Source organism: Mauremys reevesii, linkage group 24, assembly GCF_016161935.1.
Source record: "Mauremys reevesii isolate NIE-2019 linkage group 24, ASM1616193v1, whole genome shotgun sequence".
NCBI lineage: Eukaryota > Metazoa > Chordata > Testudines > Geoemydidae > Mauremys > Mauremys reevesii.
In genome coordinates, this window is record NC_052646.1 from 9,821,659 (window position 1) to 9,847,103 (window position 25,445).

The window sequence follows — 25,445 nt, forward strand, 5'->3', positions numbered from 1 at the left end:
GCTTCACATGTGGAACAGACAAAACCTTGGTGTTTAAGGACTCACTTAAAGGATCCCTGGTGCCCCACTTCCCTCATTTAAAGGGACTCTCCCTCTCTGATGTGTGTAGCACCGAGACATTTAACCCTCCCCCCTTCAGGATATGTCTGCACTGGAGCTGGAGGGGTAATTTCCAGCTCAGTAAGTCATACCCACACTAGCTTCAGGCTCACCCACGCTAGCTCTGGTCATGCTAGCATGCTAAAAACAGCAGTGTAGCCACTGCCGTGAGAGCAGCAGGACTGTGTAGCTGCCTGAATATGCAGGGCCGGTGCAAGGATGTTTCGCGCCCTAGGCGAAACTTCCACCTTGCGCCCTCCCCCGTCCCTGAGCCCCCACCCTGAGGCGCTCCCCCCTGCCCTGAGGTGCCCCCCTGCAGCAGCTCCCCATCCCCCCCTCTGCCCTGAAGCACCCCCCCCGCACCCCAGCTCACCCCTGCTCCACCTCTACCCCGAGCACCCCGTTGCTGCTTCACTTCTCCCGCCTCCTAGGCTTGTGGCGCCAATCAGCTTAGGCGCCGCAAGCCTGGGAGGCGGGAGAAGTGAAGCAGCAACAGGGTGCTCGGGGGGAGGAGGCAGAGCAGGGGTGAGCTGGGGCGAGGGGTTCCCCCGTGTGCCACCCCCCCCCACTTGCTGCAGGCAGCCCTCCCCGCGTCCCCCTGCCCCAGCTCCCTCCACCTAAATTCTGGTGGTGACCGGGGTGGCCAAAGATCTGGCCACCGCAGTCACTGCCAAAGAAAATGCCGCCCCCCAAATCCTAGCGCCCTAGGAGACCACCTAGGTCGCCTAATAGGTTGTACCGGCCCTGTGAATATGTATCTAAGGTTTCAGATGGGGTAACTGGAGCAGCTATCTTGTACCACTCTCACGCCACCATGACTACACTTCTGTGTTTAGCTCAATCAGCGCTAGTGTAGGTATGTCTCCCCGGGCTGGAAATGACATTGCTAGTTGCCGTGTAGACATATCCTCAGGTTGGCATAAGGGCCCAAATCCTCAAAGGCATTTAAGGCTCCTAACTTCCATTGAAATTGGTGGGCGTAAGTACCCACATACCCTTGTGGATCTGGGCCAAGGGAATAAGGAGCATTTTGTGAAGAGGCATTGGTGGGAGCATCCACTAGGTGGCACCAGAGCTCTTTGAACCCACATGAACAGCAAAGCTAGTGGCACTTCCAGGCTCCTTCATAGAGGATGCACTTGGTGCTGGATTGTCAGCCAGAGCGGCTCACCCAGAGATCCCCACTAGAGGGGGCTGCAAAGCTCAGGGCCTAGTGTCATGGTTTGCACCAGATCCCTGCAGGGGGACTGGGATCCCACGCGTCCCACCCTAGGGTTGCCAACAGACAGTCCCTTATTACAAGGGACATCCCTTATTTTTTCATCTCTGTACAACAAGATTGGGAGTTACTGAGCGCTGCAAAAAGCAGCAAGAAATACTCCTGGTGAACGTAGGTGAATACTGCTTATTATTAATAATAATACAATGATCATGATAATAATACTATTGAGAGGAGGGATGGGGTTGGAGTGCTAAGAAAACAGTTCCTTACTTTTGAAACACAATGATGGCAACCCAATGCAGGACCCGCTGCCATCATAGGACGGTTGGATGATTGGAACGGTTTAAAGCCAGCGTTCACAAACACAGAGTTATGGTTCTCCCGGGAAGGAGAAGAGACGTCGACAGGAGTTGCTGTGTTGTTAGTTCCATTGTACCAGCACTTCAGGAACTCTGCTCCGATGCGCAGAACGCCAGTCCTGCCCAAGCACTGAACGCCTCCTACACGATTCTCCTTGATAGCACGACTGTCCTCCCCAAGCGCAATCCTCGAAGCGTTGGCCCAGAACTCAGGCAGGCTGAGGATCAGCAGGTATTCATGATTCAAGCTGGAATCATTGGCGATCTTCTGCTCAACTTTCTTCACTCCTGGCAGGACCCAGGGCTGCCCCTCATCTGTGCAATAGACACCCAGCCCCAGGTTGACTTTCCGCGGGTCCCCGTCCTCCCGGAAGCCAGCTGTGAGCTGGAACATGGCAATGGGAGGGGTCCGCAGGACAGAGACAAAGACGGAGCCGGCAGCCATGGCTCCGTGCTGCTGCGGCACCGGTTTACGGAGGCTACTGCTCAGAGGAGACTCTCACCTTCACCGGCACGATTGGATAGGACAATTGGAAAAAGGCAAATATAGTGCCCATCTTTAAAAAAGGGAAGAAGGAGAACCTGAGAAACTACAGCCTCACCTCAGTCCCTAGAAAAATCATGGAGCAGGTCCTCAAAGAAACCATTTTGAAGCACTTGGAAGAGAGGAAGGTGATCAGGAACAGTCAACATGGATTCACCAAGGGCAAGTCATGCCTGACCAACCTGATTGCCTTCTATGATGAGATAACTAGCTCTATGGATATGGGGAAAGCGGTGGATGTGATATATCTTGACTTTAGCAAAGCTTTTCATACAGTCTCCCACAGTATTCTTGCCAGAAAGTTAAAGAAGTATGGATTGGATGAATGGACTATAAGGTGGATAGAAAGATGGCTAGATTGTCAGGCTCAATGGCTAGTGATCAATGGCTCAATGTCTAGTTGGCAGCCGGTATCAAGTGGAGTGCCCCAAGGGTCGGTCCTGGGGCCGGTTTTGTTCAACATCTTTATTAATGATCTGGATGATGGGATGGATTGCACCCTCAGCAAGTTCGCAGATGACACTAAGGTGGGGGAGAGGTAGATATGCTGGAGGGTAGGGATAGGGTCCAGAGTGACCTAGACAAATTGGAGGATTGGGCCAAAAGAAATCTAATTACGTTCAGCAAGGACAAGTGCAGAATCCTGCACTTAGGATGGAGGAATCCCATGCACTGCTACAGGCTGTGGACCAACTGGCTAAGCACCAGTTCTGCAGAAAAGGACCTGGGGATTACAGTGGACGAGAAGCTGGATATGAGTCGGCAGTGTGCCCTGGTTGCCAAGAAAGTTAATGGCATATTGGGCTGCATTAGTGGGAGCATTGCCAGCAGATTGAGGGAAGTGATTACTCCCCTCTATTCGGCACTGGTGAGGCCGCATCTGGAGTATTGCTACCAGTTTTGGGCCCCCACTACAGAAGGAATGTGGACAAATTGGAGAAAGTCCAGCGGAGGGCAACAAAAATGATCAGGGGGCTGGGGCACATGACTTATGAGGAGAGGCTGAGGGACCTGGGCTTGTTTAGTCTGCAGAAGAGAAGAGTGAGGGGGGATTTGATAGCAGCCTTCAACTACTTGAAGGGGGGTTCCAAATAGGATGGAGCTCGGCTGTTCTCAGTGGTAGCAGATGACAGAACAAGAAGCAATGGTCTCAAGTTGCAGTGGGAGAGGTCTAGGTTGGATATTAGGAAACACTATTTCACTAGGAGGGAGGTGAAGCACTGGAATGGGTTACCTAGGGAGGTGGTGGAATCTCCATCCTTAGAGGTTTTTAAAGCCCAGCTTGACAAAGCCCTGGCTGGGATGATTTAGTTGGGGATTTGCCCTGCTTTGAGCAGGGGGTTGGACTAGGTGACCTCCTGAGGTCTCTTCCAACCCTAATCTTCTGTGATTCTATGAATAGTGGAAGCAGCAAAGAGTCTTGTAGCACCTTATAGACTAACAGACGTTTGGGAGCATGAGCTTTCGTGGGTGAATACCCACGAATATGAATAGTGGGAGCAAGTAAAATGTACTTTGTTGCGGGCAGGATTGGGTGGGCAAAATACCCAGACTGCAGTAATTTGCAGGAAAACAAACCGCAAGGTTACCTACACCTCCTGGTTAAGATGACCTTATTGTTGATCACTTAGTTTAAGCCTCGTTTTAAAATTTATTTCTATCAAAAACCTAGTGCTGCGAGCAGTTTTTCCATTCAATGTTTTTCAAAAGCAATAATAATCCTGACATATAGATAAATACTTTTTTTAGAACTTTGAAACATACCAGTCAAGTTAAGTGGTGTAAAAACTTCCAGTTTTTTTTAAACAACTTTCTTTTTATGATCATTAAAAAAAATTCTGCACATTTTAAGGCAAAATTGTGGCGCAATTTGTTTTGACATCCCATCTGATAGACACACAACAGCAGTTTGTCATAAAGTGAATTTCAGCAATGTAAAGCGAGATTGTCTTTTTTTTTTTAAAAATAAAGGTTTTAATTCTTAAATTTAAGAGAGGAATACAAAGAGATTTGATGTCTATTACAACAGGAGTTAAAGTATTTTTACATGGTTTAAGCAAGATTTGTTTTATTCATTTAGTAGTAAAAATTGTGTCTGAATTCTGTTTAGATGTATAATATATTAACCGACTGTTGCTGGTTTTTGTTTGTTAGTAGCATGGGGAAATTTGTCTCTCTTGCAGGGTTTGTGGGATCTTAGGCTTTTGCAGGTGGAGATGGGATAAAAACATAAGAAACAATGCAGGAGTGGGTGGGAATGGGATAAAAAAATAGTCCCACGCAGGGCTCTACTCTCATTCTGTAGCAGACCTGCCAAGGCTTCCCAAACCGACAGGAGCTTTTTGCAGCCAGGAAACCTTTCTTTCAAAAGCTCCCAACAAGCAAGATGCAGGAAGGAAATTTCCAATACACTATTTAAATAGAAGGGGATAAAGTATGTGTGTGTGTTTGGGAGGGGGCTGATTTAGGGGGAAGGGAGTGGGGCCAGTAACATAAATTTACTGCGGGGAAAAAAAAACCCCCAAGCATCAGTTAATCATTTGCACAGACTGTGCAGTTACAGCATCTGGATGTTGAAGCAGGAATACAAAGCTGTTTTCTGTACATGGAATAGACGGCTACTCCAGCTACTCACTCCGCATTTTTCCAGATCCGATAACATCTGGGATTCAAAGCAACACTTCTGTCTGTGCAAACTGTTTTATTCTCACGTCTCCTTCATTTTCACGCCTAGCACAATATTATGGTATGTTGCATGGCCTATCATCGATCTCTGTCCACTTCACTGTTTCAACCCTCTGCTCCTATTCTGCCTTCAGCGGTTTCACCATGGCCTATGTGATCTTAACAGGTTTCCAAGGCTAAGCAGGGTTGGTCAAGCCTGGTCAATGTTTAGATAGGAAACGTCCAAATCTAATCACAGGTGCTACAGGAAATGGTGCTGGGAATTCAGAAGGGGGCGCTCTTCCTTTTGAGTCATGCTGAGCCAATGCCTGGGTATGGTGTTCTGGGTGCTGTGCTAATGAAGGTGCCCTGTGCCCTGTGTCAGCCGCCTGCTGACGTTTTGATCAAAGGAAAACTAGCATGCCTGATCCAATAGAAACTGGTGTCAGTTACCAGGGCCTTGCAGACATATACCGAGATGGACAAACAAAAAACTCAGTATGATTTGGGTTTCGGGAGCTGGCCCCATTCATAGAAATGATGCTGCAGGACAATTGCTGTAAACAGCAGTGGGTCCAAGGAGGTGACGACATGGCCATGGGAGGGCATCACCCAGGCAGACTCGTATTTCAGGGCATCCCAGAAAAGAGTGATACAAGGAGTGCAGAATCGGATGTTTACCTGAGGGCTGTCAGACAGGAGAAACCACTAGGGTGAGCACCTGTCCGGAATCGGGCGGGACAGATCCGAAATGCAGAGTTCAAGTTCCACTCCTGGGCTGAATGACTCCAGGACAACCTTTGTCCCAGATTTCCTGTGGCACCACTCTACGCTGGCTCAGGGGAAGCACCAGCCTCTTCCTTTCGGGAGGTGGTGGCTGAGATGAGCCTCAGCCCCCCCCTTGCCACAAGGCCCCACCCCTGCTTCTCCTCTTCCCGCAAGGTCTCTCCCCCTGACCAGTTCAGAAGCCAGAGCTGGGCTGTGGTAAGAGCTGCCCAGGAAGCCCTGGTGTGACACTCTGTACCCCAAAGCAACACCCTGGCACCCCCATAATTATGATATGTTTTGCACAAAGTATTCCTTGTGAGGTATCATTTTAAAAGTCTTGATCTGTTGAATATTAATATCCTGTTGGATTGTATGTGCTGTCATTGTATGTGGAGTTACGATGTTTTGCTATGTGTGTTTCAGAGTAGCAGCCGTGTTAGTCTGTATCTGCAAAAAGAACAGGAGTACTTGTGGCACCTTAGAGACGAACACATTTATTTATTTATTTATTTTTGCTATGTGTTACTGAAATATGTTGTGAGGTTGGGAACACCCACAATCGGCCTTTCTGGTACAATAATGACGCAGCCAGAAACTGATGATGGCCCATTAAGGGGAGTATGCGCTCACAAGGACTGTCCCAGGTACCGTATACAATGGAGACTTCTTAGACATAGCACATAAGCAATGGAGACTGTTTGACTCATGTCAAAGCAAAGGATCTTTCCAGCAAGTTGGAAGAAGCTATAAAAGGGGGAAGGGACATCATCACTGGGGCCTCACTCCCCCCACAACTCAACACCTGGAAACACATCTGGAGGACAAAGATTGAACTGAGGACGTGGTTCCAGGCTGGAGAGGACAATCCCAGCGTGTGTATACATCCCAGAATGATGTCTGCTTTTTTTACAGCAGTGTTACACTGCTGACTCATATTTAGCTTGTGATCCACTATGACTCCCACATTCCTTTCTGCAGTACTCTCACCTAGGCAGCCATTCCCCATTTTGTATGTGTGCAACTGATTGTTCATAAGAACATAAGAATGACCATACTGGGTCACCTAGTCCAGTATCCTGTCTTCGGACAGTGGGAGGGAATGAACAGAACAGGTAGTCATCAAGTGATCCTTCCTGTTGCCCATTCCCAGCTTCTGGCAAACAGAGGCTAGGGACACCATCCCTGTCCATCCTGGCTAATAGCCGTTGATGGACTTATCCTCCATGAATTTATCTAGTTCTTTTTTGAACCCTGCTATAGTCTTGGTCTTCACAACACCCTTTGGCAAAGAGTTCCACAGATTGACGGGGCGTTGTGTGAAGCAAAAACTTCCTTTTGTTTGTTTTAAACCTGCTGCTTATTAATTTCATTTGGTGACCCCTAGTTCTTGTGTCATGGGAAGAAGTAAATAATACTTCCTTATTTACTTTCTCTAGACCAGTCATGATTTTATAGACCTCCATCATATCCCCTCTTAGTTTTCTCTTTTTCGAGCTGAAAAGTCCCAATCTTATGAATCTCTGAAGCTGTTCCATACCCCTAAACATTTTTGTTGCCCTTTTCTGAACCTTTTCCAATTCCAATATATCTTTTTTGAGATGGGGCAACCACATCTGCACGCAGTATTCAAGATGTGGGTGACCATGGATTTATAGAGAGGCAATATAATATTTTCTGTCTTATTATCTACCCGCTTCTTAATGATTCCTAACATTCTTTTAGCTTTTTTGACTGTCGCTGCATATTAAGTGGATGTTTTCAGAGAACTATCCACAATGGCTCCAAAATCTCTTTCTTGAGTGGTAAACATGACACACTTTAATGGATTAAAAGCTGGCTAACTGGTAGGTCTCAAAATGTAACTGTAAATGGGGAATCATCATCAAACAGGTGTGTTTCCTGTGGTGTCTGCAGGGATTGGATCTTGGCCCTATGCTATATAACATTTTTATCAATGACCTGGAGAAAACACAAAACCACTGATAAAGTTTGCAGGTGATACAAAAATTGAGGGAGTGGTTTACAATGAAGAGGACAGGTCACTGATTCAGAGCAATCTGGATCACTTGATAAGCTTGGCAGAAGCAAACATTATGTATTTTAATATGGCTAAATGTAAATGTAAACATCTAGAAACAAAGAACACAAGCCATACTTACAGGATGGGGGACTCTGCCCTGGGAAGCAGTGACTCTGAAAAAGATTTGGGGGATGTTAGTGGATAATCAACTGAACGTGAGCTCCCAGTGTGACGCTGTGGTCAAAAGAGCTAATGTGATCCTGGGAGGCATAAACAGGGGAATCTTGTGTAGGAGCAGAGAGGTTATTGTACCTCTTGATTTGGCACTGGTGCGACCTGTGCTTGAATACTGGGTCCAGCTCTGGTGTCCACAATGTAGATTTTGATGGCCACAATTAAGGATATTAATGAATTGGAGAAGGATCAAAGAAGAGCCATGAGAATGAATAAGGAATTAGAAAATATGCCTTATCGTGCTAGACTCAAAAAGCTCAATCTATTTAGCTTAACAAAGAGAAGGCTAACGGGGGGACTTGATTACGATGTATAAGTATATACCTGGGGAACAACTATTTAATAACGGGCTGTTCAGTCTATCAGAGAAAGGTATAATATGATCCCATGACTGGAAGCTGAAGTTAGACAAATTGAGCCTGGAAATCAGGTGTAAATTTTTAACCGTGAGAGTAATTAACCATTGAAACAATTTACCAAGACTCATTGTGGATTCTCCATCACTGACAATTTTAAAATCAAGACTGGATGTTTCTCTAAAAGCTTTGCTCAAGGAATTATTTGGGGGAAGTTCTCTATCCTACGTTACAGAGGGGGTCAAATCTGATGATCACAATGGTCCCTTCTGGCCTTGGAATCTATGAAAGGGGAGACAGTGTTCTCTCTCCAGCTGCTCTGGGCACTTTGGTGTTTCATTCCTTTTCCAGTTCTAAGAAAAGAAACAGTTTTGAAAACACCTTTGTAAAGCTGACCTGAACCAAGTTCCCTCCAGAGAGACAAGGTTGGGAAATTCCAGCAATCTCTGGCCACCTGGTGTCCTTGTGCTGGAGAAAAGCAATGTGCAAATCACCTCCAGCGCCACGGTCAGACACCCACTGGGTCATGCTCCATGTTGCGTGATCGTGGATACAGCCATTCCCCAGGCAGGCTTCCTGCTAGGGTATTGGATAGGGACTAGGCCTGACGCTGGTCTAGTGCTGTATTCCAGCATTATAGCCAAGCAGGATGGAAAATCTCTCTCCCAGCTGCAGGTTCCCTAGTGACCAGACTTGCTCACTGGGTGTTACCCTGACCCTGCTCTCTCCAGGATCAAGCCATGGATGAGTTTCTATTCAGCATGTCCTTGCACGGGGTCTAGGCGAGCAGGACAGGCAGAGGGCACTTCCTGCGAGTCAGTCCCCGGGGACAAGGGCTGTACATAAAGCCATTTTAAGCAAATGAAAGAATCTCAAAGACAAACCATGTAGCAAATCCAACCTTTATTGGTGGCAAGGCGAATTAGCCCAGTTGTCACAAGTCCCATTGGGCCAGATCCTCCATGCACAACAGCCAAGCCGGCAACTCCCTGGGATGGAGAGGCACAGACCCATCACAGGGATTAACAGAGATCTGGGCTGCTGCCTGGGCCCCTTCAGCAAATCATCTGCTCACGACGCCTCACTAGGCAGCAGCAGCTGTGCAGACCCAGAGCATTTGCCTCCATCTCTGCTCCGGCTTGTCAGTCCCAATGCAGAGGGCACCAGCCAGGGACAAGTCCCCCATGGCCCCAGCCTGCATGTGCTGCATTCCATGCCCTACATGCCAAGCAGGGGAGTGAAGGGTTAATGAGGCAGTCAGGCTCCCCCAGGCTGGGCCAGGGGATGGGCTGGAGTCACTCGCAGGTCACAGGTGGGGAACGTTTTCATAAATGTCACTGTCGGGTAGGGATTTCCCTTCTGGAGCCCTCGCTCCTGCGGCTGACTCCCAGGTGGGCTTGGGGTCCGGAAGCACAGAGTAGCTGACATAATATTCCTCCTGGAGAGGGCACGTGGACAGTGAGTGCGGGGACAGGGGCAGACAAAGGCCAGAGAGCAGCAGGGAGGGAGCAGCAGAACTGGGAGAGGGGGGATGTTGCACTTACGTTGTCCCTTGGTGGAGTTCCCTTGGGTTTATCTGCAAGAAGAACAGGAAGGGATCAGGACTAGGCATTAATGTTCACCCCTTGAGCCCCCGTCACCAGCAGCCCAGCTCCTCAGTGACCAACCCCAGCTGTGGGATGGGTGTGAGACACAAAGCTGAGGTGCTCAGGATCTCAGGGCTTTGCCACTGGCCAGATCCCAGCCTGGGGAGTTACATCCACCAACATAAATGCTAATCAGGGTGAATCTGTTCAAGAGGTCAGAGCCCTGCACTGCCAGCCCACCGCCTGCATCTGGAACCAAGTTCTGAGCAAGCTTTCAAGGGTCTCAAAAGCCAAGGTAACTTTTCCCATCCTTCCCATCCATCCAGTGGTTCACAGTCATGCTGGAAGGGCATAATGAGTGGGGTCCAGCAGGGATCAGTTCTGGGTCTGGTTCTGTTCCGTATCTTCATCAATGATTTAGATCAGGGGTAGGCAACCTATGGCACTCATGCCGAAGGCGGCACACAAGCTGATTTTCAGTGGCACTCATGCCGCCCGGGTCCCGGCCACCAGTCTGGGTGGGCTCTGCATTTTAATTTCATTTTAAATGAAGCTTATTAAACATTTTAAAAACCTTATTTTCTTTACATACAACAATAGTTTAGTTATAGACTTACAGAAAGAGACCTTCTAAAAATGTTAAAATGTATTACTGGCACACGAAACCTTAAATTAGAGTGAATAAATGAAGACTTGGCACATCACTTCTGAAAGGTTGCCGACCCCTGATTTAGATAATGGCATAGAGAGGACACTTATAAAGTTTGCGGATGATACCAAGCTGGGAGGGGTTGCAAGTGCTTTGGAGGATAGGATTAAAATTTAAAATGCTCTGGACAAATTGGAGAAATAGTCTGAAGTAAATAGGATGAAATTCAATAAGGACAAATGCAAAGTGCTCCACTTAGGAAGGAACGATCAGTTGCACACATACAAAATGGGAAATGACTGCCTAGGAAGGAGGACTGCAGAAAGGGATCTGGGGGGTCATAGGGGACCATAAGCTAAATATGAGTCAACAGTGTAACGCTGTTGCAAAAAAAGTGAACATCATTCTGGGCTGTATTAGCAGGAGTGTTGTAAGCAAGACACGAGAAGTAATTCTTCTGCTCTACTGCACGCTGATTAGGCCTCAATTGGAGTATTGTGTCCAGTTCTGGCTACCACATTTCAGGAAAGATGTGGACAAACTGGAGATTCCAGAGAAGAGCAACAAAAATGATTAAAGGTCTAGAAAACATGACCTAGGAGGGAAGACTGAAAAAATTGGGTTTGTTTAGTCTGGAAAAGAGAAGACTGAGAGAGGACATGATCACAGTTTTCAAGTATGTAAAAGGTTGTTACAAGGAGGAGGGAGAAAAATTGTTTTTCTCAACCTCTGAGGCTAGGACAAGAAGCAATGGGCTTAAATTGCAGCAAAGGAGGTTTAGGCTGGACATTAGGAAAAACTTTCTAACTGTCAGGGTGATTATGCACTGGAATAAATTGCCCCGGGAGGTTGTGAAATCTCCATCACTGGAGATTTTAAAGAGCAGGTTGGACAAACACCTGTCAGGGATGGTCTAGATTATACTCAGTCCTGCCTTGAGTGCAGGGGACTGGACTAGATGACCTCTCGAGGTCCCTTCCAGTCCTATGATTCTATTCCTTGTGTTTGCATTTGCCTCGGTGCTTCTGGACTCTGATGGGGAATGGCAACACAAGAGCCAAAATGCCAAGGGAAACACCATTCCCACAGTATTCCAGGCCAGAGCTGGATGCCAGGAGAGCCAGAAACCTCAGGAGAAATTTGCACCCACGAGATCCAGAAAAGCATCCCAATTCCAACCCATGAGATTCACCCAGCACAGTATTTCCTGCTGGTTTAAAGGGACACGTTCAACTTGCAAATCACATTCATCTGCTGGTTTTGTAGTTATGATGTTATGAGTAACACTTGAGATGACTGAACCTGTAGGAAGTCAGTGTAGAGAAAATACTTTTTTCCATTTTTTTTGTTTATTTTGTCATTTGACAGTATGACACTCTGGCTACATGGGCTGTGTCCTCCCCACTAATGCCTGCTCCACATAGAGGACAAGAGTCTACTACTGCTACCAGCTTATGGACTTACTCTTTTAGGTCAAATGGTAGAGGCCCGTGCTTTTACTGCTAAAAGTCTCAGGTTCAAACTGCACTGATGAGCCATGACTGGGGCTACTCGAACAGTAATTTCCTTGAACAATCAGTCAACTACAGAAGAAAATGACTAACTGAGCAGACCCCCTTTAACATCAACAGGGGAGCACAGAACCCCTCTTCCGTTCAACTCGGGATGCACTGTTTAAAGGGGGCTCTCCCCCAAAACAGAATTGTTTGAAATTAGTCAATTTAAAAAAATTCAAGTTGACAGTGTCCCTTTAAGTGACTCGGATGTGGTATTGCCCCACTTCCTGTCTCTCACTGCCCTGTGGCTGTGCCATTTACACAGCAAGCACTACTCCCAAGGGGATGTGTTTCTAGGGTGGGTGGAGAGGAGTGATGTGTACGGGTGAAATACATCCTGTGTCGCCTGTTAGGCTGTAAATGTGACTTGGGCTGCCCAAGCCATGTGTGGAGGGAATTCCTCCCTCAAGAAACACATCCCTGCTGATCACCTGCTGTGTTCACTCTGCCCCTGTGCACACACAGACAGAAATCAGTGGCACAATCTATACAACCAGCTTCCAGGATTGTTTCTGTCACTCTGAAGCCTGGAGTGTCTGTTGAGTCAGAGTGAGGCCATGGAAACAGCTACAAGCAGGAGCGAGAGCTCTTTGTTCTTCAGGATTTCACCAGGGTCAAATCACTGCGACTCACAGGCTGTTACCGTCCATTTTTCAGTTCTCGGCCACTTCAGGCTTTTTACACTTTACAAACCACACCTGTAAGCCTGCACGGGACCAGTTAATTGGCCTGCAGAGTCGCAGAGCAAGCAGGGGTGGCTCTAGCTTTTTTGCGGCCCCAAGCACGGAAGTTGGGCAGCCTTCGGCGGCTTGTCTGCGGGAGGTCCCCGGTCTCGCGGCTTCGGTGTACCCGCCGCTGAATTGCCACCGAATCCGCAGGACCGGTGGACCTCCCGCAGGCAAGCCACCAAAGGCTGCCTGACTGCTGCCCTCGCAGGGACCGGCAGGGCGCCCCCCATGGCTTGCCGCCCCAGGCACGCGCTTGGAGCACTGGTGCCTGGAGCCACTGCTGAAAGCAAGTGAGCAAAACATCAGCTTCATCTGCCTGTCTCATCCCCTACATCTCTATTAAATCCTTCGTTGCCTCTTGAGCAGGGCCGGCTCTAGGTTTTTTGCCACCCCAAGCAAAACATTTTTTGCCTGTCCCCACCCCAGCCCTGGGCTCCCCCCTGCACCTCCCTGCTGCCCCAGCCCTGGGCCCCCCCCTCCCCGCACCCCCTGCCATCCTAGCCCTGGGCTCTCCCCCCCCCACCCCCATACCCCTTTCTGCCCCAGCTCTGGGCTCCCCCCGTCCCCCCCCCCAGTGCCCCCCACCCCCTGCCGCCCCAGGCCTGGGCTCTCCCCACCCACCATCTGCACCCTCCTTCCTCCCCAGCCCTGGGTCACTTGAAACTTGCTCCCAGGGCAGGTCATTCAGCAGGAATTTTGGATGTGCACAGAACACAGACAGGATTGGTTCCCATATGGTTACAGAACTGCAGTAAAGTGGAACAATTTTCAGCTTGTGTGATTGGAGGATATCTGGATGCATATTATAAGACTATCCTACATAAATGAGGAAAAGTTGAGATGCCTTTATTATTCTTTTGTTCCACTCTTTCTTTCTATGGGGAATTTGCCAATGCAATTTCACTGTCTTCCTTTCAAACAAATAAAACTTAAAAAAAAAGGCAATGGCTGTTGAAAATAGCAGTTCCAGTCCTAAAAACCACTGGGAAGCATTTCTTGCTCAATTTTATCCTACTTTTTCTACAGCAAATTACAGTGGATCTGTATATTTGATTTGGGAGAAATGAAGTAACAGCTGCCCAAACTGAGCTTGAGCACTCCTGAATTTTGAGGTGTTCAAATCTGGAAGGCAGATGCTAGATTCCCTTTCTGAATTTTAGCTAAATCTGGAAAGGAAAAGTCAATTTCTGCTTCCATGGCTCAGAAGTGGAAATCCTCCTACGTGCCTGGTACTGTATCTAACGCTGCCCAGGTCCAGAGCCTCCCCTCCCTTACTTTTCATTTTAAATTCTAGTGGGATACACATACCTCCCTTGCCAGGCTTCAGATAGAGAGGGGCACTGTCCATTGAGTCCACCCAATTCCTTCTTTGGGGGCTGCAAGGTGAGGTCCCACCAGTATCCCTAATCCAGTCTGGGGATGTCTTCTGAAGGGGATATCTGGGCCAAAGCCTTCTACTCCTTGGGCACACTTGTTCTCCATTCACAGTGCCACCCTGCTCTAGCAGTGAGCTCTCCATTAACAGCAGGCTGCAGCATGATGTTTCAGCTACCATACTCCCTCCCCCTCCCTTTCCTGTTGATAGCGGCCAAGGGAATGCTGGGAAATGTAGTTCTTTCTCTGCTCCAGGGCTGGCTCTATAGGCAGGGAGCTAACCAAGGAACTACAGCTCCCTGGGCCCCCTGTCGGTTCTCAGCTCCCAGGCTGGATCCCTGCCAGCTGCCGCTCCTGCAAATGGGCTGCCCCAAGCACCTGCTTGCTTTGCTGGTGCCTAGAGCTGCCCCTGCTCTTGAGGCAGGACACTGTCCTGTTCCACTCACCCCCACTTCTTTTCTTGATGTTGACAACCGTATACTCCACGTCTCCACTCTCCGGCTCCAGGGGACACACTGTGAAAATAAAGCCATATCTCCCTTAGGCCTTGTGCCCACGCTAGGCACCATCTGCTCTCCCTGCAGCTGCTGCAGTATACCTGCTTCCCACTCCCGGAGGGCGTCCCAGCAGCATGCCGACTCGCCGCGTTTCATTGGGATCCGAGCAGGCTACAGCAGGGCTGAGCGCTGACCACTGCCACCTGCACCCTTTCAGTGCCAGGGTGGAGCCAGCTCCCTGAAACGGCGCAAACCCTCCTCCCACCACAGCCCCACACCAGGGATTGGGGGATAGGTATTTAGTCGGTGTTGCGATTGGAAGGATGGCACTAGTGGGGACATGCAAAGACTCAGAGCATGACCCAGCCTGGCCAGCATGAGCACACTGAGCTGTTTGCACCCAAACCGGCTCAATATAAGGGGTCAGCTCAGTTCTTTAGCGCTGGGGTTCTCACTGCTCACTGGAAGGGAGGGGGCAGGGTCCCAGCTGGGAGGGATGGGGGCTCCAAGGGGTCCCTGTATGGAAATGGAGACCCCAGCCTGGGGAAGGCAGAGAACCCTGCTCTAGTGTGGACAAGGCCAACAAGGCTCTGGTATTAACCACACACCGGTATTAACCGTGGCTCCCTCAGATCAGCGGCTAGCGTCACAGAGCCATGTCTGACCTGTGCCTCTCAGAGACAACAACAGAGAGAACAGCACAGCCACAGTGCCTGGGCAGCTCTCCACAGCCTTGGGATCCAGCCCGCGCCTCGGGGCAGGGGCACCGCCTCCTCTCTCTGGTGTCGGCCACACGCAGGCCTCCAGTAGCGTCATGTCCCCTGAGCGCGGGTTATTTCCCCTTACCATTGCCGTAAGATGGCTCCTCAGCATGGAGGCCCAAGCTCCCTGGTGGAGGCAGCCTCTGGCCAGGGGGTTCGTGCTGGGCTGGGAGCTGTGTGTGCCTGGGGATAGGAAGACACAGTGAGCACAGCAGAACAGGGCAAACATAGACCAGAAAGAGCAAGAGCCGGCACGAGATGGAGAAGGCAGGAAAATGCCGAGGGCCAGAGCTTGTACACATTGAGGGCAGGGCCAGGGGTGACAGGGCTGAGTGTAATGAGAATTCAGCCCTGAACATTTCCAGGGGAAGGGTTGGGGCGGGGGGGGGGAGAGGGGTCCTGCAGCTTTTGGGTCCTGGGCCCTCTCCATCCCTTCACTAAATGTGACTGTTGTGTGAATCTAGTGTCAGAAATGCACCTGGACTTCTGTGGCCACCCCCTCCTGGCAGGCAAAACCCTGAACAAACCCCACCCACTGAGCCACGCCCCTTTCATAGAATCATAGAATATTAGAGTTGGAAGAGACCTCGGGAGGTCATCTAGTCCAACCCCCTGCTCAAAGCAGGACCAACACCAACTAACTTTGTAGAACCACATCCTTAATAAAGGCCTATTGGCATTCTTGGCTCCTCTCCTTCTAGGATTCTATCCTGTAGCCCCTTTTCTCTGGGACGGGGTCCTCTCCTGGGTGCCACGGGGCTCTGGGGATGGATGAATGGACATCAGCCTGCTGGCCTCTGCTCAGCCAGAGGTGCAGATTGTCTCGGAACAGGCAGAGAAGAGTTGTTTCCAAACAATATGCTCTTGGGGAACCAGATATTTTGACTCCAAGACATAATCATAGAATCCTTGCTGTCCTCTGAACTCTCTCCAATTTGTCCACATCTTTCTTAAAGCATGGCACTCAAAATTGGCCACAGTACTTCAGCTGAGGCCTCGCCAGCGCTGAGTAGAATGGGACAGTTACCTCCCGTGTCTTGCATGCAAGCACTCCTGTTAACACTTCCCGGAATGACATTTGCCATTTTTGCAAGGCATCACACTGTTGACATTCAAACTGTGATCCTCTACAACCCCCAGGTGCTTTTCAGGAGTTCTACTGCCTAGTTATTCCCCAGCCCTGGACCACCACAGAGTCGGTGCCTATGTTGGCCAAGATGGTCAGGGGTGCAACCCCAGGCTATGGATGTCCCTAGCCTCTGACTGTCAGAAGCTGGGACTGGACAGCAGGGAGTAGATCACTCGATAATTGCCCTGTTCTATTCATTCCCTCTGAAGCACCTAGCATTGGCCATTGTCAGAAGACAGGATATTGGGCTAGATGGGACATTGGTCTGACCCGGTATGACCGTTCTTATGTTCGATTTCCTTCTTTGACAGTTACTGGCCTAGTGGAGGGGGTATCCACTAGGCCAGGAACTCTGTCAAAGAAGGAAATTAGGTTGGTATGGCATGACTTGTTCTTGACAAATCCACGTGGGCTATGACTTGTTACCCTTTTGTCTTCTAAGTGCTTACAGATTGGTTGTTTAATCATTTGTTCCAGTATCTTTGCAGGTATCGAAGTCAGGCTGATAGGTTTATAATTCCCCAGGTTCTCTTTGTTCCCACTTTTAAAGGTAGGTACCATGTTTGCCTTTCTCTGCTGCCCTGTCTCTTGTGTGTCCTTCTGCACCAGCACCGTGTGGCTGTAAAACGCTGCTGCTCTGATGTGATGGCACTTTACAATGACGCACAAGGTGCAAGGCAATGGACGTGCTATATAGAGTCAGCTCCAGAGAGCCCAGATAGAACGGAGGGGAAGCAGCCAGGAGAGCCAAGAGCTGAAACCAACGGGTCACATAATGATTAAATCACGACCCATTTAAATCAAAGCAACCCTGGACTCGTCTTTTTCCCTGCCCCCACCCCAACATGTGCCCGACTCACCTCCCCGGGGCATTGAAAACCATTCCTTCTGCAAAGCAAGTGAGAAAAAGGTGCATTAATCTCTCCAGACGTGTCACCTTGGCCACCAGGTCCTGCTTGCTCTCAGGAGGAGTGAATGCAAGGGAGGGGGCCTGGGTGACTCATTACAGGAGACGAGACACCAAATGTGACCGAAGGGATCAGCCTTTTCCCATTCAGGAGCCTCCAGGGCTAAAGCTGTGGGATGGGGTTGGCCAAAGGGCTAAATTACAGCAGAACAAGCATGGGGACAAAGGTCTAGAATTCATGGTGTGAATTTGGCAGGACGTTGGAATCTGCCCTGGCTCCGACCATTTCAAGCTCCCTTTCCCCAGGAGCAGTGGCATGGCCGAGACTCCCAGAGACACTCGGAAACGGCCGTGAGTTTCCGAGCACCCAATGGATTGTGATAGCCGCACGCCGTGGAAGGAGCCACGCACCTGTTTTCTTCCAGCACTTGAAGTAGAACACCAGAGCCGCAGTGACACCCATCAGGAACAAGAACAGGATGGAGACAGTCACAGGCACAACCACCAGGGGGCTCGCGTGCTCTGGAGAAGACAAAGGGAATATGCCCAGATAAACACAGTGCTTCTGGAGAAGAGACTTCCCGACAGAAACCAACTGAGCCTGTTGAACCACACCTCTGCCAGTGACCACAGGGTGCAGGGCCCAGTCCAGTGGGTCAGGCCTCAGACCAGGAGCCAGGGCACTTGAGTTCTCTTCGGTTCTGCCTCTGATTCATTGTGTGGCCTTGGGCAGGTCCTGTCCCTGCTCTGTGCCTCAGTTTCCCCATCTATATAAATCATAGATTTCAAAACCAGATGGGGCCTCTGTGATCAAGTCTGACTTCTTGTACAGCACAGGCCCTTGAACCTCCCCAAAATAATTCCCATTTGAACTAGAGCATGGGGCCAGTGACCCTGATCTGCTCTTTGGGGTCTAGCAATGAGGAGCTCTGTTCTGGTCACTATTGTAAGGATCAAAAGAGAGAACAGGGCCACCACCAGCAATCAGAGCTCTTCGATTTCTGGGTAAGGATTAAGGTGCAGGAGGCTCAGATTTTAATCTCTGCCTCTGTAGCTTTGGTTCTGGGTCAGATCCAAGCCCAGCTTCCATTCCAGCATGGCTGGAATCTCATGGGAACGGCTTGTGAGAGTTTCGCAGCCTGTGTCCAAAGCTGCACAAGGCAAGCCCATCTGGTTTTGGTGTCATTGTGAGGGCCACCATCTTGGCCGACACACCAGGGGTTGGTCTGGGGACCTCCAGAGCTGAGAGCAGGAGCTGCTACAGCTTGAGCCAAGCCTCTCTAGCAGGGGCTGTACTGGACCCAGCTCCTCTGGGGGACACTCACCAGGGGGTTACTCATGGACATTCCATCCCAACAGGGTCTGGAATCTGAATTCTGAACCTGAATGTGAACTGGACCTGAGTCTAGATCCCAGCCTGGCCTCTCCCTCCCCTGTCCCTGAGCCAAGCCCTGCAGGTACCTATCACGGTGATGGCCAGGATCTCGCTGGGGGCCTGGAAGACTCTTTGAGGGCTGAGCTGGTTGCTGGCAATGCACTGGTAATTCCCTCCATGGCCCAGCTGCACAGACCCGAAATGCAGTGTATTCCCCACAGCCGTGGGTGGGTCGAGCCCCGAGGCTGCAGCCAGCTCCTGGGCGTTGTGAAGCCACTTGAACAAGGGGGTGGTGCCGGACTCCACCGAGCAGCTGAGATTCAGGCTTTCTCCAGCCATGACCTCTGGCCCCATGCGATCTGCGGCGATGGTGGCCCCGGACACAGGCACTGCAAACACAAGGGAGACGGCCTGAGAGCAGGGCTGGGGGTGGAGAGATACAGACACACCAGAAAGGGGTAACCCCAGCTGGGCCATGCAAGAGAGAACAGGCTCAGGAGGCAGCGATGTCTGGACCTTGTTCACCCAAGGGGGCTCCCTTACCACAATGCAGGGATCGAAGGCAGAGTCCCGCAGCCCAGCGAGCAGCGTGGGGTCCATCCTGCCCACCACACAGAAGCACCAGGGGCAGAGCATGGAGGAGCCCCTACATGTGGGAGGCAGGATGCTGTGATGTCCGGCTTCCCACAGGCACCACCGCAGCTAGTCCCACCATCACCCCGATCTACAGGCACAGATCCTGCCCCCCCACCCCCGAGAAAGCGCGTGGAGCCGGCATACCAAGCACGGAGAGGTGGAAGGGATCGCTGTGCTGGGGGCCGCTGGCCATGCCATTATCAGCCTCACAGGAGTAGGTCCCAGAATCCCGCTCAGATGTCACATTCAGAGCAAGGGATCCTGGCCCTCGGGAACTGACCGTCCTGCTCCCCAGAGCGGCTCCCTCGTGATGAAACCGATAGAGGATGGGGGATGAGCCGCGGGGCGACTCGCACCGGATCTCCACCACGTCCCCGATGGCGGCCCAGGCGCCGGCTGTGCTGACGGTCAGCTGAGGCGGGGACACTGGAACTGACAGAGAATCAGGGCAGGTCAAGGCTCAGCCTCTACCCCAGGGATCTGAGAAGAGGGGCGGGGAATTCACTAGGATTAGGAGCTCTCTGGGCGAGAGCATCTCCTGGCTCTGTGTCTGTGTAGTGCCCAGCGCCGTGGGCCAGGGCCCTGGCTGGGCTCCTTGGCACTGCCCTGTACAGATATCAGGTCATTCGAAGGGAAGGACCATCATGTTCTGAACCTGGCGCTTCAGCCCATTTACCCCTTGTGTCACTAAGGCAGCAGGCTGCTCTAGGGTAGCCAACTTTCTAATCACACAAAACTGAACCCCCTAGCCCCGCCCCTTCCCTGAGGCCACACCCCCTGGCCCTTCCCTGAAGTTCTGCCCCTCACTCACTACATTCCCCCTCCCTTGGTGGCTCGCTCTCCCCCACCCTCACTCACTTTCACTGGGCTGGCTTAGGGTGTTGGGGTGTAGGAGGGGGTGAGGGCTCCATCTGGGGGTGCAGGCTCTGGGGTGGGGCTAGGGAAGAAGGGTTTGGGGTGCAGGAAGGGATTCCAGACAGGGGGGTTGGGCTGAGGGATTCAGGGTGTGGGAGGAGGCTCTGGGTTGGGGCAGGGGATTGGGGTGCAGGAGGGGGTGAGGGCTCCATATGGGGATGCGGGATCTGGGGTGGAGCTGGGGATGAGACTAGGTGGCTCTGGGAAGAAGGATAAAGGAGTTTGAGGCGCAAGTGGTGTTCTTGTCCATCCTCCCCGTGGAAGGAAAAGGCCTGGGTACAGAACATCGAATCGTGGAAGTCAACGAATGGCTATGCAGGTGGTGTCAGAGAGAAGGCTTTGGATTCTTTGACCATGGGATGGTGTTCCAAGAGGAAGGATTGCTAGGAAGAGACGGGCTCCACCTAACGAAGAGAGGGAAGAGCATCTTCGCAAGCAAGCTGGCTAACCTAGTGAGGAGGGTTCACCGGGGGAAGGAGACCAAAGCCCTGAGGTAAGTGGGGAAATGGGATACCAGAAGGAAGCACGAGCAGGAGAGTGCAAGAGGGAAGGACTCCTGCCTCATACTGAGAAAGCAGGACGATCAGCGAGTTATCTTAAGTGCCTATACACAAGCAGAGAGAACTGGAAGTCCCAGCACAGTCAAGGAATTATGATGTGACTGGAATAACAGAGACTTGGTGGGATAACTCACATGACTGGAGTAGTGTCATGGATGGATATAAACTGTTCAGGAAGGACAAGCAGGGCAGAAAAGGTGGGGGAGTTGCATTGTATGTAAGAGAGCAGTATGACTGCTCAGAGCTCCGGTATGAAACTGCAGAAAAACCTGAGAGTCTCTGGATTAAGTTTAGAAATGTGAGCAACAAGGGTGATGTTGTGGTGGGAGTCTGCTATAGACCACCAGACCGGGGGATGAGGTGGACGAGGCTTTCTTCATGCAACTAACAGAAGTTACTGGATCACAGGCCCTGGTTCTCATGGGGGACTTCAATCAGCCGGATATCTGCTGGGAGAGCAATACAGCGGTGCACAGACAATCCAGGAAACTTTTGGAAAGTGTAGGGGACAATTTCCTGGTGCAAGTGCTGGAGGAACCAACTAGGGGCAGAGCTCTTCTTGACCTGCTGCTCACAAACAGGGAAGAATTAGTAGGGGAAGCAAAAGTAGATGGGAATCTGGGAGGCAGTGACCATGAGATGGTCGAGTTCAGGATCCCGATAAAAGGAAGAAAGGAGAGCAGCAGAATATGGACCCTGGACTTCAGAAAAGCAGACTTTGACTTCTTCAGGCAGGATCCCCTGGGAGAATAACATGAGGGGGAAAGGAGTCCAGGAAAGAATCCTCATTGAGGCTGCAGGAACAAACCATCCCGATGTGTAGAAAGAATAGTAAATATGGCAGGTGACCAGCTTGGCTTAACAGTGAAATCCTTGCTGATCTTAAACACAGAAAAGAAGCTTAGAAGAAGTGGAAGATTGGACAAAGGGATGTTAAGAGTAACAAGAAGGGTTTCTACAGGTATGTTAGTAACAAGAAAGTGGTCAAGGAAAGTGTGGGCCCCTTACTGAATGAGGGAGGCAATCTAGTGACAGAGGATGTGGAAAAATCTGAAGTACTCAATGCTTTTTTTGCTTCGGTCTTCACGGACAAGGTCAGCTCCGAGACTGCTGCACTGGGCAACACAGTATGGGGAGGAGGTGACCAGCCCTCTGTGGAGAAAGAAGTAGTTCAGGACTATTTAGAAAGGCCGGATGAGCACAAGTCCATGGGGCCGGATGCGCTGCATCCGAGGGTGCTAAAGGAGTTGGCAGATGTGACTGCAGAGCCATTGCCCATTATCTTTGAAAACTCATGGTGATTGGGGGGAGATCCCGGATGACTGGAAAAAGACTAATGTAGTGCCCATCTTTAAAAAAGGGAAGAAGGAGGATCCAGGGAACTACAGGCCAGTCAGCCTCACCTCAGTCCTTGGAAAAATCATGAAGCAGGTCCTCAAAGAAACCATTTTGAAGCACTTGGAGGAGAGGAAAGTGATCAGGAACAGTCAACATGGATTCACCAAGGGCAAGTCATGCCTGACCAACCTGATTGCCTTCTATGATGAGATAACCAGCTCTATGGATATGGGGAAAGCGGTGGATGTGATATATCTTGACTTTAGCAAAACTTTTCATACAGTCTCTCACAGTATTCTTGCCAGAAAGTTAAAGAAGTATGGATTGGATGAATGGACTATAAGGTGGATAGAAAGCTGGCTAGATAATCGGGCTCAACGGGTAGTGATCAACGGCTCCATGTCTAGTTGGCAGCCGGTGTCAAGCGGAGTACCCCAAGGGTCAGTCCTAGGGCTGGTTTTGTTCAATATCTTCATTAATGATCTGGAGGATGGCGTGGACTGCACCCTCAGCAAGTTTGCAGATGACACTAAACTGAGAGGAGTGGTAGATATGCTGGAGGGTAGGGATAGATACAGAGGGACCTAGACAAATAAGAGGATTGGGCCAAAAGAAACCTGATGAGGGTCAACAAGGACAAGTGCAGAGTCCTGCACTTAGGACAGAAGAATCCCATGCACTGCTACAGACTAGGGACTGAGTGGCTAGTTCTGCAGAATAGGGCCTAGGGGTTACAGTGGACGAGAAGCTGGATATGAGTCAACAGTGTGCCCTTGTTGCCAAGAAGGCTAACGGCATTTTGGGCTGTATAAGTAGGGGCATTGCCAGCAGATCGAGGGATGTGATCATTCCCCTCTACTCAGCACTGGTGAGGCCCCATCTGGAGAACTGTGTCCAGTTTTGGGCACTACACTCAGGGGCGGCTCTAGAGATCACGCTGCCCCAAGCAGCGCGGAGCGCTGCGCCGCCCTTCCCCGGTCCCGCGGCGGGTCCCCTCTTCCCGCGGCTCCGGGTGAGCTCCTGCCGACGTGCCTGCGGCAGGTCCACCGGAGCCCGGGACGAGCGGACCTGCCGCAGTCATGCCTGCGGGAGCTCAACCGGAGCCGCGGGAAGACGGGACCCGCCGCAGTCATGCCTGCGGCAGGTCCGCTCATTCCGGGCTCCGGTGGACCTGCCGCAGGCATGCCGGCGGGAGCTCCACCGGAGCCAAATGCCGCCCCCCCGGGAAACGGCCGCCCCAAGCGCCTGCTTGGCGCGCTGGGGTCTAGAGCCGCCCCTGACTACACTACAAGAAGTATGTGGAAAAATTGGAAAGAGTCCAGCAGAGGGCAACAAAAATGATTAGGGGGCAGGAGCACATGATTTATGAGGAGACGCTGAAGGAACTGGGATTATTTAGTCTGAGGGCTTGGCTACACTTACAAATTTGCAGCGCTGCAGCAGTGCAGGCAGAAACACACCCTCTGCCTCTGCAGCGCTGCAGCGCAGCTAAGCGCCAGTGTAATCAAAGCCCCAGCGCTGGGCGCTGGCGCCAGCGCTGTCTGTCATATTCCCAGGAGCTGGAGCTGCGGACAGCGCTGGGGAGTTTTTCAGCGCTGAGCGCTGACTACGCTTAGCGCTGGCCAGCGGCTGCGGGCAGCTGCGCGCAGCGGCGCTTGAAGTAAGTGTAGCCATAGCCTATAGAAGAGAAGAATGAGGGGGGATTTGATAGCTGCTTTCAACTACCTGAAAGGGAGTTCCAAAGAGGATGGATCTAGACTGTTCTTAGTGGTAGCAGGTGACAGAACAAGAAGCAATGGTCTCAAGTTGCAGTGGGGGAGGTTTAGGTTGGATGTTAGGAAACACTATTTCACTAGGAGGGTGGTGAAGCACTGGAATGGGTTACCTAGGGAGGTGGTGGAATCTCCTTCCTTAGAGGTTTTTAAGGTCAGGCTTGACAAAGCCCTGGCTGGGATGATTTAGTTGGGGATTGGTCTTGCTTTTAGCAGGATGTTGGACTAGATGACCTCCTGAGGTCCCTTCCAACCCTGATAATCTATGATTCTATGATTCTATGAGGGGTTTGGGGTGCAGGAGGGGGCTCCAGGCTAGGGGGTGGGCAGAGGGGTTCAGAGAGTGGGAGGGGGCTCTGGGTTGGGGCAGGGGGGTGGGGTGCAGGAAAGGGTGAGGGCTCCATATGGGGGTGCGGGCTCTGGGATGGGGCTGGGGATGAGGGGTTCAGGTTGTTGGAGGGGGCTGCAGGTTGAGGCAGGGGGTTGTGCACAAGCGTACCCCACACCCACCAGCTTGGCGCTCTGCCCCCTCTAGTGGTGTCTGAGCCAAGCCTAGTGGTGGCTGAGCCTGCTACAGCCGTGGCAGCCGAGCTGGGCCTTTCGACTCAGGCAGGAGAGGCTCGTACATGTAGAGCCCAATCCTTGGTTCTCCGGGTTGCCAGCAGCCCACCCGAGGGTGCAGTGTGACATGCCGCATCTCTGCAGGGTGGGGAGGCTGGCAGTCGGCAATGGTACCCCCCGGGATGTGTGTGACAGGCCTCTCTGCCCTGTGGGGGAGTTTGACAAAAGCATTTCAACCAGCTCCATTCACAGCCCCGTGCGGAGGCCACGTCCCTCCCTGGGGCTTCCAGCTGCTACAGCCATGGGCCTCGCCCCTCTCAGCAGGCCCAAGCCAGCAAGAGTATCCCCCCAATGCCCCCCTGCTGACCTTATGGCTAGGGAGAGTCTCTCATGCCCACCCGGGGCGGGGTAAAGCCTCTGTCACCACATCACTCAGCTGGGACCTGGCTCACCCTTCACGGCAACTTTCACCCTTGGGCTCGGTGCTGGGACGTTGCCATTGGAGGCCATGCAGTAATACTCCCCTGTGTCGGTCTCCGTGGCTGCAGGCATCTCATAGACCATCCTCTGAGAGCTCTGAGTCTCTGTTCTCAGAGCCTGTCTGGAGCCCTCCCGGTGCCAGGAGAAGGTGATTGGCCCCGTGCCCATAGACACAGAGCAGTTCAGCATCAGCCACTCCCCTTCCGTCACCTGCCCCCCGAGGGGCTGGACCTCCAGGGAGACTTGGGACACCGGGATTCCTGTGGGAGAGGGGGACAAAGGAGGGCAGGACGTGCTGCGGTGACCCAAGGGATGGGCTCGGTGCCACCCAGACAGATCAGCACTTCTGCCCCCA

At 51.4% G+C, this 25,445-nt stretch overlaps 1 protein-coding gene across 6 annotated transcripts in view; it reads right to left on the reverse strand.

The window, feature by feature from the left end:
• Positions 1-9,154: 9,154 nt before the first annotated feature.
• Positions 9,155-25,445, reverse strand: part of LOC120390424 (Fc receptor-like protein 2) — a 28,716-nt gene continuing 12,425 nt past the window's right edge. For 4 of the 6 annotated variants that reach the window (XM_039513100.1, XM_039513098.1, XM_039513096.1 and 1 more), the window contains 9 exons: positions 25,063-25,350; positions 19,609-19,896; positions 18,915-19,217; positions 17,865-17,975; positions 17,407-17,434; positions 15,503-15,600; positions 14,606-14,674; positions 9,811-9,842; positions 9,155-9,484 (listed from right to left, as the gene is read on the reverse strand). In XM_039513100.1, the coding sequence (XP_039369034.1) occupies positions 9,338-9,484; positions 9,811-9,842; positions 14,606-14,674; positions 15,503-15,600; positions 17,407-17,434; positions 17,865-17,975; positions 18,915-19,217; positions 19,609-19,896; positions 25,063-25,350 (1,364 nt within the window). In that variant the 3' untranslated portion in view covers positions 9,155-9,337. Of the gene's footprint in view, positions 9,705-9,810; positions 9,843-14,605; positions 14,675-15,502; positions 15,601-17,406; positions 17,435-17,864; positions 17,976-18,914; positions 19,218-19,608; positions 19,897-25,062; positions 25,351-25,445 lie in introns of all 6 variants that reach the window. The other 2 variants (XM_039513097.1, XM_039513101.1) reach the window with 2 other exon arrangements.